At 38.4% G+C, this 18823-nt stretch overlaps 2 protein-coding genes across 3 annotated transcripts in view; one reads left to right on the top strand and one right to left on the bottom strand.

The window, feature by feature from the left end:
- Nucleotides 1-527: 527 nt before the first annotated feature.
- LOC106175244 (uncharacterized) lies at nucleotides 528-12375 on the top strand. 2 transcript variants are annotated; one of them, XM_087009370.1, is made up of 19 exons: nucleotides 528-686; nucleotides 2434-2503; nucleotides 2884-3561; nucleotides 3753-3896; nucleotides 4258-4488; nucleotides 4903-4974; nucleotides 5332-5436; nucleotides 6149-6226; nucleotides 6528-6857; nucleotides 7210-7337; nucleotides 7857-9083; nucleotides 9299-9320; nucleotides 9628-9711; nucleotides 9917-9987; nucleotides 10245-10427; nucleotides 10606-10822; nucleotides 11215-11355; nucleotides 11635-11744; nucleotides 11936-12375. In XM_087009370.1, the coding sequence occupies exons 2-19, from the start codon at nucleotides 2485-2487 to the stop codon at nucleotides 12071-12073; spliced, it is 3978 nt and encodes a 1325-aa protein (XP_086865496.1). In that variant the 5' UTR covers nucleotides 528-686; nucleotides 2434-2484; the 3' UTR covers nucleotides 12074-12375. The 2 variants fall into 2 exon arrangements, with proteins under 2 accessions (XP_086865496.1, XP_086865497.1); XM_087009371.1 differs by lacking the exon at nucleotides 9628-9711 and having other exon boundaries at nucleotides 529-686.
- A 619-nt stretch (nucleotides 12376-12994) lies between these two features.
- LOC106175264 (centrosome-associated protein 350) overlaps nucleotides 12995-18823 on the bottom strand; it is a 44415-nt gene continuing 38586 nt past the window's right edge. The window contains exons 44-46 of the mRNA XM_087010105.1: nucleotides 16266-18679; nucleotides 15592-15733; nucleotides 12995-14602 (exon numbers count right to left, since the gene is read on the bottom strand). Coding sequence (XP_086866231.1) covers nucleotides 13932-14602; nucleotides 15592-15733; nucleotides 16266-18679 — 3227 coding nt within the window. The 3' untranslated portion in view covers nucleotides 12995-13931. The remainder of the gene's footprint in view (nucleotides 14603-15591; nucleotides 15734-16265; nucleotides 18680-18823) is intronic.

The raw sequence follows: 18823 nt of genomic DNA on the forward strand, positions 1-18823 counted from the left end.
ATTTCAACGTCGCTGTAAGGGGTAACTTTTAAAATGAATAACGGTTTTGAAGTTCGATAAAAAAAGCACTTGTTCTGCTTGGCAACATTAAAAACGCCATCCAATTAAGAGATATCAACATATTTAGATCTACGTAGAAACTACGATGTGGGCCAAGAAAAATGCACCACGTTTTACGTCACACGGTTACTTCTCTTCGTATGACTTCAAAATTCTACATTAAATATATTTTAAACAACACAAAAATGTAATACTAAAAAATGTATACTAAATGGTAAATACGCATTTCACTTCCAAAACGGCAGTTAATCATATATATATATATATATATATATATATATATATATATATATATATATATATATATATATATATATATATATATATATACATCCGATCGATATTGGAAGATGGTGAACCGACATTGATTACTATCATCATTCTATTATCCGTTTATGGCACTTTTTCCGCCAAAACTTAAATTTTTCATCCCTCTAGACTCGAGAAGTGCTAATGTCGCTGTTAAGCAAATACATGTAGCACCTGTACTTTGGATCTAGGTCACGTTTGCTTATGGCTGCAACCATAAACAGACAGGTAGGCCTATCTGTGGATATTTCCAAGCCAAGGAATTCTTCGAGCGATAAGACCGCAATGTTCAGAAATGAAGATCGAGAGCAGTTAAGGTACTAAACATGTATTTTTGTTGACTAATTTCAATGTACATAACCAAGAAAGCGACACAACTAACACACAGTTGCATTTTCGAATTTTACTTCCTTATCCGCCATCTTAACGGTCACTGATACGATGACTTGACACAGGGCTCCTTCCCATTGAAACTATAGGTCTAAGTAGATAGATCCGACAGATTAACACATCTCTTGTTTCTAACGTCTCGTTAAATCATCCAAGACTCGTATTTTTTCTCAACACCAGAAAGAGGACTTAGTGGTCCTCCCTTTTGTTCGCATAACCATTTCAGATGTCTGACAGTCACTCAACAATTAAAAACCGTGTTCTCAAAGAAAACAAGATTTGAAGATACAGAAACAGATCGTTGGACAGACGACAAAAACGCTTTGAAGATTTTCTGAGGTCTATATTGCCTGGTAATTTTTCAAAACTACATGTTCCAGTCAAACAATATCGTAGGCCTATTCAACTTCAAAAATATATAATCTGCTTTTGCCTTCTTTTCGTTTAAGGTTTCCTTTTCAAAATTTTCTCGACAAATTGAGATTTCCGTTAAAAACAAACTATTTTCTACCCACGGATCATTGCTCGGTACGTCCCTGCATGCGTTTGGATGTTCAATACCATTTTAGTTTTAAATGACCAGCCAGCCACAATATCACCGCCGTGCTTTCTTAATTGTTTCAGAAGGAAATATCAATATCCTACATTTAATTCAAAGATTTGATCGTTTGAATTAGGGAAGATGAGTATCTTTGCGTGGTATGTAGGCATAGACACAGAAATTAAGACTGTGGGACATTTCCAAACGTGGATAAGTTATCTTTTACTTTGCATCGATCAAAACAGCGGTATGTCTTGCTGTACAGTCACCAAATTACTTATAAAGACGCTGTTATTCTGCTGCTTTATCTGTTGATCCAATTTTATCTGCTTCCAGGCAAACACTCTATCATCATATCGTTTTGCACAAATAGAGAATGGGCGTAGGCTAATACAACTGTGACCCGACACAAAGTACCGTCGTCAATAATTTACAGAATATTGTTCCAATACAAATTTTCACCTCTAATCTTTTGTCAGAAGCAATTAGATTAAAAGATTGTTAAGGCTTAATTTGCTAAAAAAATAATTTTGAAAACTGCGTCCCATAATAGATTTATTTTATCTGAAATAAGAACACCATATATTGCACGTAAGTGTTATTCGATATTCGCCGGTTGGTACATGTACACCCTGAGCTTCAGAGATAACTTGACACTAACCTCTTCACAATAGCCTATCTTCGTCGTGTCAAGTAACTTGACACGACGAAGATAGGCTATTGTGAAGAGGTTACTGCTGATTTATTTCAAGTAACTTGACACGACGAAGATAGGCTATTGTGAAGAGGTTAGTGTCAAGTTATCTCTGAAGCTCAGGGTGTACATGTAACACTTGGGGTCAAACTACTGATGTATTGCAGCTTCTAAAAGCAAAAGGCAAGCGTCAGTAGAATGTGTACCACAGTCACGTGACTTTTTGACACAATCATTTCTTCTACTTGATATCATAGAGAAATTCAACATTTTTTTTATTTCTTCAACATCAAATACCACAGAACACGTGTATACTATATCACTTCTTATTGTAACGATTAGATAATTGTCTGAAATATGATTTACTGCTGATTTATTTCAATTTCGTATCCCTTTATTTCCCTTATTGAACGTCAAATTAAATGTTTTGATATGACAGGGGGCACATGCTGCGGACAGTCTTAAGCGTGAAACAGGAATTTTAAGAAAAATGAGTCTCGTCACCTCAGGTAAGTGGGATTAAATATAAGTTTTTTTTTTTTTTTTTTTTTTTTTTTTTTTTTTTTTTTTTTTTTTTTTTTTGGGGGGGGGGGGTATTACTTCACCACTGTATGTTAGGATAAATTGTATTTATTTATGTATTCTCTGAACCTTCTTAACGAACACCAGACAGTATTTACACATGTACATCTTTTTCATTTTTCTTTTGACAGACATGGATCTTCAGAAAAGGAAAAAGCTTCCCTAGTTTATTGATGCGTCAATAAATTTTGAACGCATAGTAAGGGATGGCATAGTGTTTGTCGCTTCCGTTTTCATTTAATGCTCATTAATATTTTGCCGTCTATAAATCAAGATTACTTGAGCAAATGCTTGCTATTGATTTAAGCTGGTGCTGAAACACGTGCAGCAGAGGGCGTGAGGGTGTGGACTGACCAGCAACACAGTGTCACCGTCCAGGGCCAAACTCAAAAGGTTGGAGGTCGCAATGATCAGAGGACACTCGGCTGCTGTCTGGAGGTGAAAAAATATGGCATGGTGATGCAGGTTGTCGGAATCACATGCAGCCACTGGTCAATTGGCCAGCGTTGTTTTATTCGGCACCAAGAGAGAGACATCGATATTGGTGTTGTTACCGGCAGATGTGCTGAGTGGACCGTTATAAGTCTTACCGATTCCTTTCTGGATATCTTGGATGCAGGGCTGTGGTTTGGTAACGTTACGGAGGCCTTGGCAGGAGGATGGGGCGGCGTACGACGAAAACTTCCAGTTGGTAGCATAGTCAATGTGATGAAACAAGATAACGTCGTGACGGCAAAAGTGACACAACACCACGATAGATTTTTTAACGTCTCCTGCGCTTCTACGGCTCATTTCACAGAACACGACTGCGGCAGTATTGTTGCAGTAAACAGCGTTTTATGCGGTGTGGTTGTACATGCCCCTAGTGACCAGGAAGCAGAAGTGGCCCATTTCACCGCTGTCCTGTCCAAAGTTAAGTCTGATCTGTGGTCACACTCAGATTTCACCGTGGAACTGGCAACAGGAGCAACACGTCTTAATGCTGGTAATAATACATCAAAGTTGATGTCGTGCCTGATTTTACTATGATTATTTTTATATTAAAATAGGAATGCAAAATTACTGCACATTAAATCTGAATGTTTAAGAAGTTGTAAAGAAAATACTAACACCGTTTACTGCTGTTTATGCGCTTAATTGATGTATATAGTGAAAGTCGTTTTCCTTTCATTTTAGAAATTAAACCTGTGCTTGAAGTCGACATGGCGGAATTGGACATGGCGGAATTGGTGAATCATGCAGATTGTTGCCAGGAAAGAAGTGCCCAGTTGCCTGCTGATTCCACTTCGTACCAGCCACCTCCAGTTTCGTCTTCTGATGGTACATCAAACTTTAATTGAACTTGATATATATATTAAAATAAATTTCACAGCATTCTATGTTTTAAGTTTTCCAATGGCAAGCGTTGTAACTATAATATTTTTCCAAATTTTGCGGGTATACATATGTCTGAAGCAGTTAAGCTTAATTAGCTATCCGTGGTAGGAGAGTAATAGTCAAGCTTGTCGACCATTACGGTAGAGTCTCCCCCGTTGTATTAGTTCGCAAAGAAGGTTTTAGCTTCATTTTCTCTATATCTTAATATTGTGTGATTTATTCTATGCAGCAGCTAAGAATTTTATACTCTTGTCCTGTCGTATATGAATATACAATTGGCTATCATTTTTTTCGTTTTTTGCAGAGACCGCAGAGAAGTGTTTTAAGCAGCTACTTTTAAAGGGCACGAGAAAGGAGAAACAAATCAGACTAATGGTCGTTGGTCCTCCGAAAGTTGGCAAAACACATATTATAAGACAACTTTTTGGTCAGCAGTATGATCCGGAGGGAGACAAAAACACCAATGGAGTTGTGGTCAACTTCGGCGCTTGCGTCATCAATGAAGAATCTGCAGTAACTTGGAAAGCTAAATCAGGTGCTTTCTTTCATTAGAAGTAGTGTATTTCTTATGATAATACGCCTGTCGAGCATTAATTGGCGAGTGTAACTAAGATTTATTTTTTTACTTTATTTATTTAGAAACATGTTTTGTGATTTTCTTTTGCAGCCACGATCACTTCTTCAGATATAAGGACATTAGACTCGCCAAGTGCTTTCTTAGCGTTTGATATTTTCTATCTCCCGAGTGTGCAACAGAGAACTGATTTTTATCCTGGTTTTTAACATTATGTAGAACATTCGTGCATGCCCTATACTTTTGTGTAGTCAAAATTATTTGAGACATTTCATAATTGACGGTTTAGCTTTAGAAAAATTTTTCGAGAACGCGCTAATCTTCTTGACTTTATTTTGTTCTAATTCTATGCACCATATTATGGTTGGATAACAGAGGAAGAACACGCAGTCACACAAGCTAGGTTGGTTGCGAAAAAAATGATTTCTGTTGAGGCGAAAGAGAAAGGTAACTTTATAAGCGTTTACTGGTAAATAAATATAATCTCAGCGCTAAAGCGAAATGATTTACGATAAGATTGCTTTTGAACGATGAGCATTATTTTGTTCTCTCTCTACAGTGCCGCTGAAATTTTAGCATAGGCTCTACTGTGCTGAGCTGCGGGTTTTTCATGCGCCCTGTCGCGGCTACCATGGAATATAATTTTCGTATATGCGATGTTTGCTTTTTTTTAACAATAGAACACTGCCCTGTGATGTAGTATTGCGTTCGAAGGGCTGAAATAATTTTTATGTAGGCCTACGTTAAAAAATATCATCCCACAGTATGTATAGCTTGATTACTTTAAACTTCTGATCATTGCAGTGGCAACTGAATGGGAAGAAATATTGATTTGTCCCAAGTGCCCGACTGTGGTTGAGCCAGGTTTGAAAGTGTGTGAAAATTGCAGTACACCTATTGCAAGGAAAAGTATGTGCTCTGTTTACAATCCCTCTTTTGATTTCCCACTGTGATTTACAGATTCTATTCTACATGTAAATTTTAACCGCTTAAATGTGCATATAAGTAGTGCTAATACTACATAGCAGATAAAAAGCCCTGAAATTATCTTTGATCCCGCATATTAAATATTTTTTCCAACAAGAACCGTATTTGTCTGCCGCAGTAAAATAAAGATTAAAGCCAAGGTAGAGTATTAGAATCAAGGTTGGGCCTCCACTACTCTCTACCAGGACCATAGTTGGATTTTTCACTCAATATCTACAGATATGTCCCTGGCTAATTCATGACACTTTTGGGGTTGAGAAAGTGCACTTAATTAAACTGTGGCCCTGGTAAATGGGAGGTACCTCTTGATTTAATTTCATTTATGTCTGATAATTAATGGGTCTACACTTCCCTCTACCAGGGCGACAGATAGATTTTTTACAGATATTCACAGATTTGTCTCTTGATAGATAGACGGTCAGACCTAAAATGACGTCTATCTATCTATCTGGAGACCTAGGCCCTATCTGTGAATATCTGTAAAAAATCTATCTGTCGCCCTGGTAGAGGGTAGGTCTACACTATATAGCTACTAAGAATCTTTAGTCCCGTAATATAGATTTTCCATGAAACAATCTAACAATAAGATCTGATTATTATTATTATACCTTCATACAATATATATTGCTAAAAGTGCCGGAGGTGGCGGATGAATCAAGTATCCAAGTAGACCGTGAGGACTGTAATAAGCTGGAAGACGGTATCGCTGATGGTAGGGAAATTCTGATAAAGTTTATCAAGTTCAATATTTAGTAATATCCAATAACACAAGCACATGTTTTAGATCAAAGGCGTGTCAGATTTGTCGTGGCAAGTTTTAATTACAAGCAGTTCTAGTAACATGGCTCCATAATACTGATGATAATAATATGTTATTCTATGGCTTCCTATTCTGTTCAAATTATAGACCGAGGTTGCATGTTGAGCAGGGTAGGTTTACTGTCAACACTAGTAGGGCCTACTGTTGAAACTTTGGGAGGCTAATCACAAATTTATCTACGTATGTTTTCTAGATTACGTTTATGCAATGGTGTATGAACAATACAAGTCGAAAATAAACTCTAAACCATGCTCCAACTGGATGCTAAGCAACTGGTTTAGTCTAAGAGAGGGTGGCAGCAGCCACGTTTCCGGTACCGAAAAAGACACGATCAGATTATCAGTTTGGGATTTGGGTGGTCAGCATGTCAACTGCAGTATCAACCAAATAATCCTCACTGGTAGGGCTATTTATTTACTGGTCGTTGACTTGACCAAGGGGCTTGACCAGCCAATGAATATTGAGGAAACGGGTATGTGTGGCAAGGACCGAGCTGTGGTAGGGGTTCCACGGACCCTTGGTGGTAATTTTTAACTTCTGTAACCTTTTTAAAGATAACTTTACCAGTGAAACTATGCGTACCGACCTGGTTACGTTTGTAGTTGAAGTGGTCATGAACTTTTTGGTATGGGATGAGGATAGTCTTGTAAAATCTATTTATTTTGCTTCTTTTGGGGCATATGATTATCTGAGGGAAGTTTGGTTTTAAGATATGATGGATGATATTTATTGGCACTCATTATAAAATTCACAGTATGAAAATAGGAATTGAATATGTAATGAGAATATGGGTAAATCCTCCATTGATATTGCATCTGTTTGCATGAGTATTAAACTCGCTTTTAATGTGCTTACGTTATATCTTTCTATTTAAGGTTTTCTGGAATTCTGGATGAGGTCAATCCATCAAAATTCTGTTGGTAAGGGGAGTCTCCCTGAAGAAGCAAAAGATAATGACAGACTTTGTCCTTCTATCATCATAGTTGGAACTCATAAAGACAAGGTAGTTGACTATGAACAGTTGTATAAAATATTTCATATATAATTGTTTTAAGCAACATGCATGCATGCGCACTCTTGATAAATGCTGTTGAATGTTTCGGACAGTTTGATCAGAGATCGACTTGAATAAAAATACATTACAAACAAAATACCCATTGCATAAATATCATGGATAAAAACTTTTACACAAAATTAAAAAACACGCCTCTTTTGAAACGTCATACACTTACATGTACATTTAATTAGTGTACTTACAAATGGTCATTTCTGCGAAAATTAATGCTGCGCGTGTTTTCAATCTCCTCAATTCCAGTGTGCCACAAAATTTCATAGACCCATTCAGAACATGAAACATGGCATCAAGGAATAATGTTTGTTCGCTGACTGAGATTTCTATCATTACCACAATCCATCAATACATTTTACAATAATCTGGGCCATTTTCTTTCAAACAAAGACTACCAGCATCTTTTTTAAATAAGATATTTTAATTTCCCATCTTTATTTTTATTGATTCAAGGTTACCCAATCTACAAAAGATGAGCGCTTAAATGAAATCCGCAAGTATCTTGAAACAAAACCACATTACGATCAAATACACGGAGTCTTCTTTGCGGTCGACAACACTGATATGGACGATCCCGCCTTACAGGATATTAGACAAGCTATAGAGGAGATAGCTAAACAACAGACATATTGGGGTAAAAAAAGACCAATTCGCTGGGTGCTTCTCGAAGAAAAGTTGCGTACCATATCCAAGGAATGTCCATATGTGCATTTTAGTGAAGCTGAAAGCCATGCCAAAAAGTATAATATCAGCAAAGACGAACTGTACATTTGTTTGTCCTATTTTCATGAAATCGGTGTGTTCCCATTTTATGATCATGGAAAGTTGGGGGCTATAGTCATTTTGGACCCGCAGTGGCTGTTCAACGCCATCAAAACTGTACTCACTCTACCACATTGCGAACACATTAAGCGTCATTCTCAGACAAAATCTTATTTGAAAGAAAAGGCTATACTGAGAGAGAAGTTCGTGAACCTTGCTTGGAAAAATGACGACAGACTACTGGAGAATAAGAACCTGTTGCTTAAACTAATGCAGCGTTATGATCTTGCCTATCTGTACACACCCAGAAATCTAGACCTTGCGCCTCCATGTGCTCTGGGGGAGAGACTGTTTTTGATCCCAAGTCTTCTTAAGGTAGCCGAACCGAAGGATTTCATTCTCGCCGATAACGCTGTTATCAAGCCCATTTATATTCAGTCCAAGTATGACTTCATACCCCAAGGACTATTCCTCCGTCTTCTCGTGGGTATGCATAAAAAAATGTTTCTCCAAAGTAACCTTCTATTTGGCGATTATGCATGCTTCCGGATTCAAGCACCAAATTCCAACAGTGCCACAGGAAGAGCCTCGGCCCACGTGCTTGAGATGAAGTATGACGAATATAGAATTAAACTGAAAGTAGGGACATTGTCCCCCGGCGAGAAATTATATACGCCCTGCAAATCAGCTCTGTATGCTAGGAACATTGTTGTACAAAAATTTGAAGGGCTTAGACGTAAGCACTACCCTCATCTGGAATGGGACTTCGTGATTGAGCTAAATTCGTCTGGGGAAAGTGTTTTCGTACCCATAGATGAAGACAATGTACTCCAACAAGGTTACTTAATTTATCAAGGACAAAGACAGACGGTCAATACGAGTCTTTACTCGATTTGGTTTCAGAGAGAAGATGAAAAAGTATGTTTTTTTTTCATTTTATTTCAATTTTAGGTTTATATCAGTTTATGAACAAGTATGTAAACGAATGGAATTTTTTTCATATTTTAATATTAAAATATCTAAAAGATGTATCTTTAAAATCAACATGTAATAAATGATTAATAATGTGAAACATGTATGCTTCATTAGCTGTTATTAAAAATATATAAATGAACATTTTTTTAATTTTTCAGTGTCAGGTGTTTCCAAAGAAAGGTAAGCGTTCGGGGCCCGCTGAATGGCCCTGAAATTTTTTGGTATTTTAGAGGGCGACTGGTGCCATTTGGTATCGTTTAGAACTATGATTCAGCTAGTCAAATTTCTAATTTCAAGAGGGAACCATTGGGGGGGGGGTCAGGATCCCCCTGACAACCCCTTAAATCCGCCAATGATGTAACTTAATTGATATGTTTGATAAAAGGCTTATTCAATTTAGTTTTCTGCACATTCCTAAAGGTAAAATTTGTGCCTCGTTGTTAATAATACAAAAAGATACCATTTCAAATGCATATTTCCTATTTAGAAGAAAAGGAACAAGAAAGTAAAAATCAGGCTACATTAAAAGCTGCACCTGTGAAAGGCTCATCCACCCCTTACACATGTATAGGTATATAATTTTTGTCACGGGTTATGAAAAGTGAATGAGCACTCTTAATAAATGCATTGTTATTTTTGCCAATGTATACAATCTAGCTAAAATAGGTACACCCATGCATAACAACAAAATACAGAAAATTGCAGCTTTAATGGTTCTTTCATACTGAACCGAAAAGGAAATTTAGATACATAACCATTTATTGCATGTCGTGAAGGATTGGAAGAATGTGAAGAAGTTGAAGTTCCACCTTGCAAAGAAGACGTATTGACTTTTGATAGCCTAACGGTGAGGTTACAACATTTATTATGTAATTTTCGTCATACCTATCGTGAAAATAAAGAACACTTTATGATTACAACATTTAGAATTAACATGCATTTTAACTTGCCTGTTATGGACAAACGTGTGAAATGTCACTACAGCAAAGTCATTTGTATTTCAGTTGTGCATATTGTATACTGAACGATATTGTTATTTCAATGCATACGTGGCAAAATGAGACAATGATATTATCATATATTTCTATTATTTACACTGTATAGGTCTATGACTGTTTAACAGAGAATAGAGGAAGGGCTGTGATTATAAACAATGTCAACTTTTACACTGATGATAACCCCAAGTATGAAGATAGATACGGAACAGAGATAGATGTACAACGTTTGACTAAACTGTTCGAAAAACTACATTACCTTGTTATAACATATACAAATCGACCAGCTTGGGTAAGAAATATGCTTCTCATGTGTAAATTTCTACTTTGTGCCTTATATGACAAACACTGGCTTATATACCTAAATTCAACTCTATTTGAAATTACATTTGACAGATCAATGATTTTAGTCTGGTAACAGCATTTGAGGAAGGTTAAAAACATTGAATGAATGATGGTCTATTTTCCAGAAAATAAATAAAATTGCCTTGGACGAAGGCCAATACGACCATGGGAAGTATTCTTCTTTTATAATGGTGATACTGAGCCATGGGTCTAAGAACACAGTTATTGGTTCGGATGGCGCACACATTGCATATGATCAAATACGACAGCCATTCACCACCACTAATTGCCCGTCCTTGAAGGGAAAACCGAAGATGTTTTTTATTTCCGCATGCCAAAGCGGTGAGTAGAAATGTAAACATCACCCTTGGAAGAAAAGTTTTTATGCTAATGTACAACTGGCAACAACAGCCTGGGTTTCCAGTTACGTTGAAATATACATATACTTCCACCCTTATTGGATAGTACACCAATAAAGGACGCCCCCCCCCCCCAATAAATAAAAAAAAAAGAAATAATCAAGTGTTGAGATGTGATTATAATTATTATAACTGGTATATATTTTTGTTTTATAAACCAGTGAATTACCTGTACCAGAGATGTTTTTGTTTCCATTTTGTTCGTATTGTATGAGTGTTTCTGTATGTACGTTGGCCTACCCGTCTGTCAGGGTAAAGCGCTTAAAAACTATTTTTCTTTCATAAGAAATGAAAGCTAGCTTTTTTTATGAACAGATCAGAGTGCCAGCGGCTCACCCGAAAATGAAGCACAAGGCCCATCTCAGTCCACCAGGTTGAATGCTTCCTCAGTTTCTGGCGCCAGCGGAGATCCACCAGATGATGCTGACATGATACTGGCAACGGCCACCACCCCAGGTGAGGTGAAAGTATAGTTAGTGGCACCACTATGATAAGCATGGGTTAGGCTCTGGTGTAGTAGTGCTATTTTCAAATACTAAAAAAACTTACATAACTGCAGGTTTACATTTAGAAAAGCTGCTAATGAATGAGGCGCATACTCTAAGATAACCACTGGGCTTGATTTATTCCCCTAAAAGAATTCTTATATTTCAATATGAACGTGGATTCTGGTAATTCTTTATATTACCAATCATATTGGATATAATAATACAGAGTAATAAATTATCCTTATAGGCAAAGTGTCATGGCGGTCCACTGAAACGGGTACCAGATTCGTCAAAAGTCTCGTGAAAGTATTCTCAGCCAAGGCATGCGAGGAAGACCTGGCATCCATGTTGACTTTGGTATATGAATGAAAATGTTTTTAACTCAGAAGTTGTCACTACATATGGAATAACTAGTCACTAGTAACAATTATTCAAATGCAATTATAAGTCAAGTCCGATTTGGCTTTTCAGCAAAGAAACGGTAATAATGAGGTAGCCTTTGCAGCACAGGACAATTTTGTTCATTAAACACGTTTTCTTTTTCACAGGTTAACAATGAGGTCGCCAGCATGACTTCTGGTGGGCGGAGTCAAGTTTCAAACATACAGTTGAACACTCTGAGAAAGAAACTGTTTTTTTGTCCTGGATACTATATGCAGGATGGGGAGTTGAAACAGTATAAATAGAGTAATAAAAAACCTTTAAAAAAACTTTGTGTAAAGAGAAGTTTGGATAAGAGAAGTTTTGGACACGGTGACAAGCAGCAGGGGCGGCTCCAGAGATTTTTTTCTGACAGTCTTCCTTTTGATGGTCCATCCTCCATTTTTGACAGTCTTCCGACAGAAAAAAATTAGATACCCGTCAATGAAAACTTGATAATCTGATCATCTCCTGGAAGGTCAAGAAGACGGCCTAAATCCGCCCCTGAGCAGGACACTTAAACTCTTGTTTTGCATCCACTTCAGAAATAAACGGCCTTGCTATTGGAGCTTCATAGATTTGGTGTTGTTATATCCCATCTACCTAAGTCAGGGAACGTCCTTATAAAAAAACTTAGAAACATAAAACCTTTTTATTATAACAAGAAAATAAAGTAAGAACGATAAGAGAATGTCTTTTTATAAGAAACCAAAGTAAAGTTGTTCAACTGCTATCCTCCTTCCACTGCAGTCCAATGCAAAAGATACGCGTTGCTGTGGTGCATTAAAGATGTTTTTAAAAGGATGTAAAAGGAAAAAAAGATATAAAAATATGTTGTTAAGTTTCTCTTTCATATAAAAAATACGGTCCCAAGATATTTGAAAATCCAGTACATCCCAATTTTTGTTTCCCCTTTCTTTTCAGGCCAGAGAGCCAATTGCTACAAGGCCGAGTATTGCCAAAGTTGTCAGGAATTCCCATCTCCCTCTACTGGTGAACAGAAAAGAAAAAAAAAGCATAATACTAGACCAAAAACAGTGATTCCAAATACTTAATATTTGGTACCTTTGTTAAATTTTAATATTTAAAAATATTAGTGAATGCATCAAAACTTAAGAACCCATGGGGAATACTTAAAATTTTTACTCATAGTATCAAAAAAAAAAAAAAAATGAATCAAGTAACAATTTCTAATTTTTGTATTTGTTTATATTCACAGAAAATTGTTGCAAATTATTTACACATTTACAAAAACTTCTAAAGCAGCTTGATATAAAGAAATGATAGGATTCATACTTCAACCTCAACATAGAAGACTTCATGCCATCTTCACCAATCTCAATGAAATGAAGCTATAAAAATTACTTTCAAACATCAAAACAAACTTGCTACAGATCATTCATTCTTAAATTTAAAATGTCATGTATATTATTACACTTACGCAGGTCAATGTTGTATCTAACTCTAGCATCTACATTCAAAATATAAAGTCCGCCTCTAGTCATAACATTGGGGCAAATTAATTTAACACAAAATCAATTTCATCCATCAATTTAGTGCAATAAATAATACAATACTTGCTGTTTGCTCAATGATATAATGTCAACCACACCAACCAATCGGCATTCACCCAATCCGCATTCACTCGGGGTGATAACTTGTGAAACGTGATTTCTATTCCAATTATCTGAGATCAGTTGACTATTTACAAGCATATCACAAATGAACTGGACATCTGCATATATATATTTACATACCATAAACATTGTGTACAAGTTTCATAACACATGCCTGAATACCCTTTCTGAATCTTAAAAATTACCTGCTTCATCTACTTTCATTCAATACAAATAAACAATTCAGTTCTGCTTTATAGGCAAAGCTGTATTTCTATTCCCATGGACTACTGCTATTATTTCATATTTCCAATTGTATTTTTACTAGTAAATCAGTAATGAAGTCTCTCTACACTGATATCAGGTTAAGCTGCCCATTGCTGTATAAATGTATCAAGCAATTCATATCAATTTAAGGCAAATATAAAGGTACAAAAAGGCTCGCTTTTTTTCACCCCCCTTCCCCTTAAAAACACTTTAATCTAGGCAAAATGGATAATACCCACACTCAATTTGATGAGTTTGTCCTGCTTTCATATCTCTGTAAAGCATCTGTAAAAACTTTACCAGTTTCCACAAGCAAAGAGTCAAATATGGCATCAGCAAGCTGAAATTTCACAGCTAATTCATCGTCATCGTAATTTACCCATGAAGGTTCTTCTTCTCGTAACTCTTGGACTAAGATCAAATCTACCAAATCTTTCTTCTTGCGCCCTCCTAGTTTAACAGTCTTCTCATCCATCTTAGGTCTTTTGGAAAGACCTGTTAAGTTCAACACATGATGCTCCACCACTTCCTTCAAGTGATCACATGTAGTTGGCGGTGCCTTGCCCTTGTAATAGCGGTGCTGAATTTTTCGTGGCTTTTCCCAAGGTTCAGGTGTCAAATCCTCCTCATCTGCATAGATGTCTTTGATTAAATCACCAACAAGTTCAAATATCATCTTTTTGTAAACTCTCCTACTTGTAGCCTCTATATCTTGCCCTCTGTCCTCAGATGTAAAATAATCACCAGGTGGCGTCACAGAGTCAAAGGGCTCTCCATAGCGCCTAGCAGCCCAGAAAGCATCGACTGCATTCCACGTTAATTTGATCACCTCCTCTTTTTTATGGGGGACGGCATAAAACAGCTCTTCTGTTAACTTTTGGAGATCCAACTTTGAGTACTCCTGCTTCGGTGCTACAAAAAATAAAATAAAATAAATAATATTAATAATAATAAATAAATAAATAAAATAAAAAAATATATATATATTGATACCAATCAATTATTACTGCCAGTAGGGGGCCAATTAAGAAGTGACAATTTGTACCCTGAAAACCATGATCCAGACTCAAAGAGCATAAATATCTTTACTTTACAGGTACAATATATGCGACCAAACTTGAATAATAGTGTGTCTTATTCCTGTACAGATGTGTATCTTGAGCATGGCAGATAGTAGTAGGTGTGTCCTAGGGGGTCACTTAAAGGGGGGGGGGGGCGCCACTGGGGATATTCATAAATCTGGGGTGGGAGATTTTAAGATGGGGCACAATTCCAGTGGGGACCACAGGCGCCACCTTCAGTCAATAACACCCTGTTCTTTCGTGTATACCTGGCAAGTTTGGGTGAGGTTAGCCCTACAGAAATGTGGGTAACAGAAGGCCAATACACCATAATGGTACATAGGATATTATCTAAATTCGTTAGTCTGCCCTGTGCAATGTATGATTGGGTGTATAAATGTATATGGAAAGGGGAATACAGCAGAGTGTATCCAGTTGGAAGACAGGGGTGGGAGAGGGTGGGACATTGATTGCCCTGTTCAATGCAGCCCCTTGGGTAAGTTTTTAAAGACAGGAGCGTGGGTTGGGTGGATGTTTGAGTGATAGTACCATGCCAAATGCAGTCTTCCAATAGTACAAAGTGTACTCAGAAATATAGGGACGGTTAAAGACAAAATAGGCATGCAGCAATATTTGGGATTGGCGGGAGGGAGGGGGGCATGATTACAATACACAACAATCCTAATTTCCTAATAAATCGAGAAGGCCTGTAGGTGTTTGTGTGTGTGTGTACGTGTGTGTGTGTGTGTGAGAGAGAGAGAGAGAGAGAGAGAGAGAGAGAGAGAGAGAGAGTGAAGAATAAGAAGAGAGAGAGAGAGAGAGGGGGGATGTTCTCCTTACCTAGCTCCATGGCAGTACCTGGGTAGGGAGGAGGTGGCTTGTCTGGTATCTGTCTCTGAAGACTAAGCCCAAAGTCGTCATCCATCCACTCGTTGCCTCCAAACTCCTCCAGTCCCAGCAAATCCAGAGCAGATATGCCATGCTGTGGGTTAGATTTAAACTATTGTTATAACATTATCAATAAACTCCCTCCTGCACATAATCCGCAAGTATAATAACACCCGCAAACCACATTTTTACTAGAGCACTGTACATCAGAGCATTCTAAGGATGGGTCACTGTACCTCAGTAGCAGGGTGTATGGCAGTAAAGAAGGGTAGATAACTTCAGTGTACTATAACACCCAAAAACCACACTGTAGATGTGGGGAAGGGATCTTTTTGTATGTGTAGATTACTACTGTTCCAGTGAAAAATGCAAGTCTAGCAAAGCACTAAAAAAATCTAATTTTTGTTATTTTTTCTGACACTTGTCCAGCATATGTTTGTAAAATATATCATAGGAGTGCTTTGATGACGGAGAGGCTGTATCAGGAGCAATATAGTTTAGTTTTTCTAAATGTGACCAGATACGTAGCTACTGAAAACACTGGAGTAACAAGAAACCAATAATATCAGACATGCAGGAAAAAAATTGGGTAAAACCACAAGTCACATGTCTTTCCTTAAACTCACCTGACTTCCTCCAAAGACAGGTGACACTGGTCTGGCAGGAAGTGGGGTGTCTGCTTGCAACTCCTCCCTCTCTCTGATGGTGACCCTTGAGAACAAGTCCTCATCTGTAAGGTCAACGTCTGGGGTCAGCTTGTCCACGGCCACTGGACTCTCTGGATCTGGGGTCACCGGGGTTTTGGGGAGATCTTCAGGGGTATCTGGCTTTAAAGAGGACTGTTCAGTTTGAGTCTCAGCTGCAAATTTTTCAGTTTGTTTCCTTCGTATGCTGAGCATATCTGAGATGGCATCATTGAGCAAGTCGTTGAGGACTGTATTGGTGGTGATGTCCTTTTCTGAAGTTTTGGCACTATCTTCACTGGGTTTGGGCAACTGTGGCACAATGTCGGCTTTCTGAGCAGGTAGAACTGCAGGGGTCTCGGGAGAGGCCTGTAGCTCTCTCTGGAAATCTTCCTCAAAGTCTTCGACACTCTCATCAAACTGTTCCTGTTCTTTTGTTAGCAGATCCAAGAATGGCGTGTGTGGTTTCTCTTTTCCCTCGGACTCCTTTTCCACAATTTCCTTGGAATCATTTCTACCCTGTGTACTGTTGCCCTGCTTCTCTGCTATTTTTCCAATAACAGTCACAGAATCCTTGATAATCATTGCAGTAAGACTATCTGTTATTTTATCCACTACAGTGTCAAGGTTTCTGGCTGGTGCTGCCCCCTGTTGTCTGGTATCCTCTGGGACAGAATCTCTAGGCGTCACAGCAGTTGATGACAAAACATGTTCATCCACATCTCTTGGGGATGTTTCTTCAAACTGTTCAACAGCTTGTGCAGCAGAGCTAATTACCCGCTCCAGCTCACTATCTGTGGCAACGGACACCTCTTCCTGAATAGATTCCTCTTTCTCCTCACTTTTAACAGAAATTGCTTCCTGACCTTCACCTCTCAACTCCCGGCCCTCACTTCGGGACTTTTGACCCTCACCTGCAACCTCTGACCCATCAAAATCATCTGAATATTCTGGTGATTTTGGTGGCTCCTCAGGGGGAACTTCTTCTGTGACAGTGTGTTCACTGGGAGCCTCCTCCTCCTCAATATCTTCTTTGTCCTGTCTTGCTTTTACTTCAAATTCTGCTGGAAGGTGCTGACATCTATCTGCAGTCACAAACACCCCATGCATTGGTTTACAGTCAAAGTAATGGACACCATTTTTTGTCCCATCCCCCTCTCCTTCTGCTGTATCCAGCTCCACACCTGCCATAATCCCATCTGAAAATAATGTGGTGCCTTTGTACAAAAGTCTCCCTGGTTTGGAGCTGTCTATCAATACCCTGTCCCCTATGCTAAACCGTGTGAGAGGCTCTGCAAGGGGGGTGCTGGTGTCCAGTATCCTAGGTTCTTCATGGACCAGCCATGAGGGTGACTGAACTGGCGTGCGATCTTCATCCTCTACAGCCCCCTTGGTGCGTGACAAATCCAGCATCTGTCCCGACTGCTCACTGTCCTGACTCTGCACTGATAAACGTTCGCTGACCTCATCCTCGCTATGGATGCTTTCGCCAACGCTGGCAGTCTTCTCATCTTGTTGGACAGACCTCTGAGAATGCCGCGAGCTGGCTCTAGAAATGTCAGATTTCACAGATTTTTTCTCTGAGGAAGATGAGAAGTCATCTGAATAGCTGGCTTCAGAAGCCTCGCTGGCTGACCTCGACCTAGTGCCCTTTGACCTTTCACTATCAGCCTTCGAGACTTCTGATCTCTTGCTCCTCTCAGAAACTTCAGACTTGTGGCTTACATCTGATTTTCTACTTCTAACTGATGACTCTGACCTCTGACTCCTCCAAGACTTTTGACTGTGTGAGGAAGCAGCCGAATGCTGACTCTTCACTGACCTTTGACTGTGTGTTGATGCGTCTGATTTCTGACTGTTCAAATCAGCTTCACTTTCAATGTCTTCTTGTATTTCTGACTCCACAGACTTGAGAGATTTTTGCACCTCAGTCTGCTCCTCTGTTGCCTTGGTGAAGTCCTCCCCATAGTCATACTCCTCAGTCTCTGACTTTTTGGTTCCATCCTGTGACTTTGACCTCGCAGTGTCCTTCACTGACCTTGACCTCTCAGAGATTTGTTCAGCAACACTTCCTCCTCCAACACCATCAAACTTAAGAATCATATCTCCAGAAGACTTTTCTGATGCTTCACTTCTAGGGGAGAAAATGTCTTCCCCTATTTCCTCACTTATTTCTGATCCAGACTTTGCCAACTCTTCTGAGATTGACCTTGACCTTTCTTCAGCTCTGGATTTTGATTCTTCACGTGTGGGGCTACGCTGAAGACGTAGGGTATCTGGCAAGAACTTGGGCAATGATGAGGGTCGTGTTGGGGTCGAGGCTTCAGAACGCAGAGGAGATTGGTATTTAAGAGTATCTGAAAATATAAGACAATATAGGTGTGAAATGAGTTTTTGTGACTTATTCACTTTTTAAAATTAAACATACAGGTTTTATCTAAGAAATATTTCGACAAATAAATATGAAACTATCAGTTTCAATACCAAATCAATTTAAACAG

This window comes from Lingula anatina, chromosome 3 (assembly GCF_051362555.1).
Source record: "Lingula anatina isolate TDL-2025a chromosome 3, LinAna3.0, whole genome shotgun sequence".
NCBI lineage: Eukaryota > Metazoa > Brachiopoda > Lingulata > Lingulida > Lingulidae > Lingula > Lingula anatina.

Excerpts from the sequence above, each read along its gene's own strand:
- LOC106175244 (XM_087009370.1), top strand. Across the intron at positions 6,858-7,209 it reads GGTTCCACGGACCCTTGGTG|GTTTTCTGGAATTCTGGATG; the intron begins GTAATTTTTAAC and ends TTTCTATTTAAG. Across the intron at positions 9,084-9,298 it reads TTCAGAGAGAAGATGAAAAA|TGTCAGGTGTTTCCAAAGAA; the intron begins GTATGTTTTTTT and ends TTAATTTTTCAG.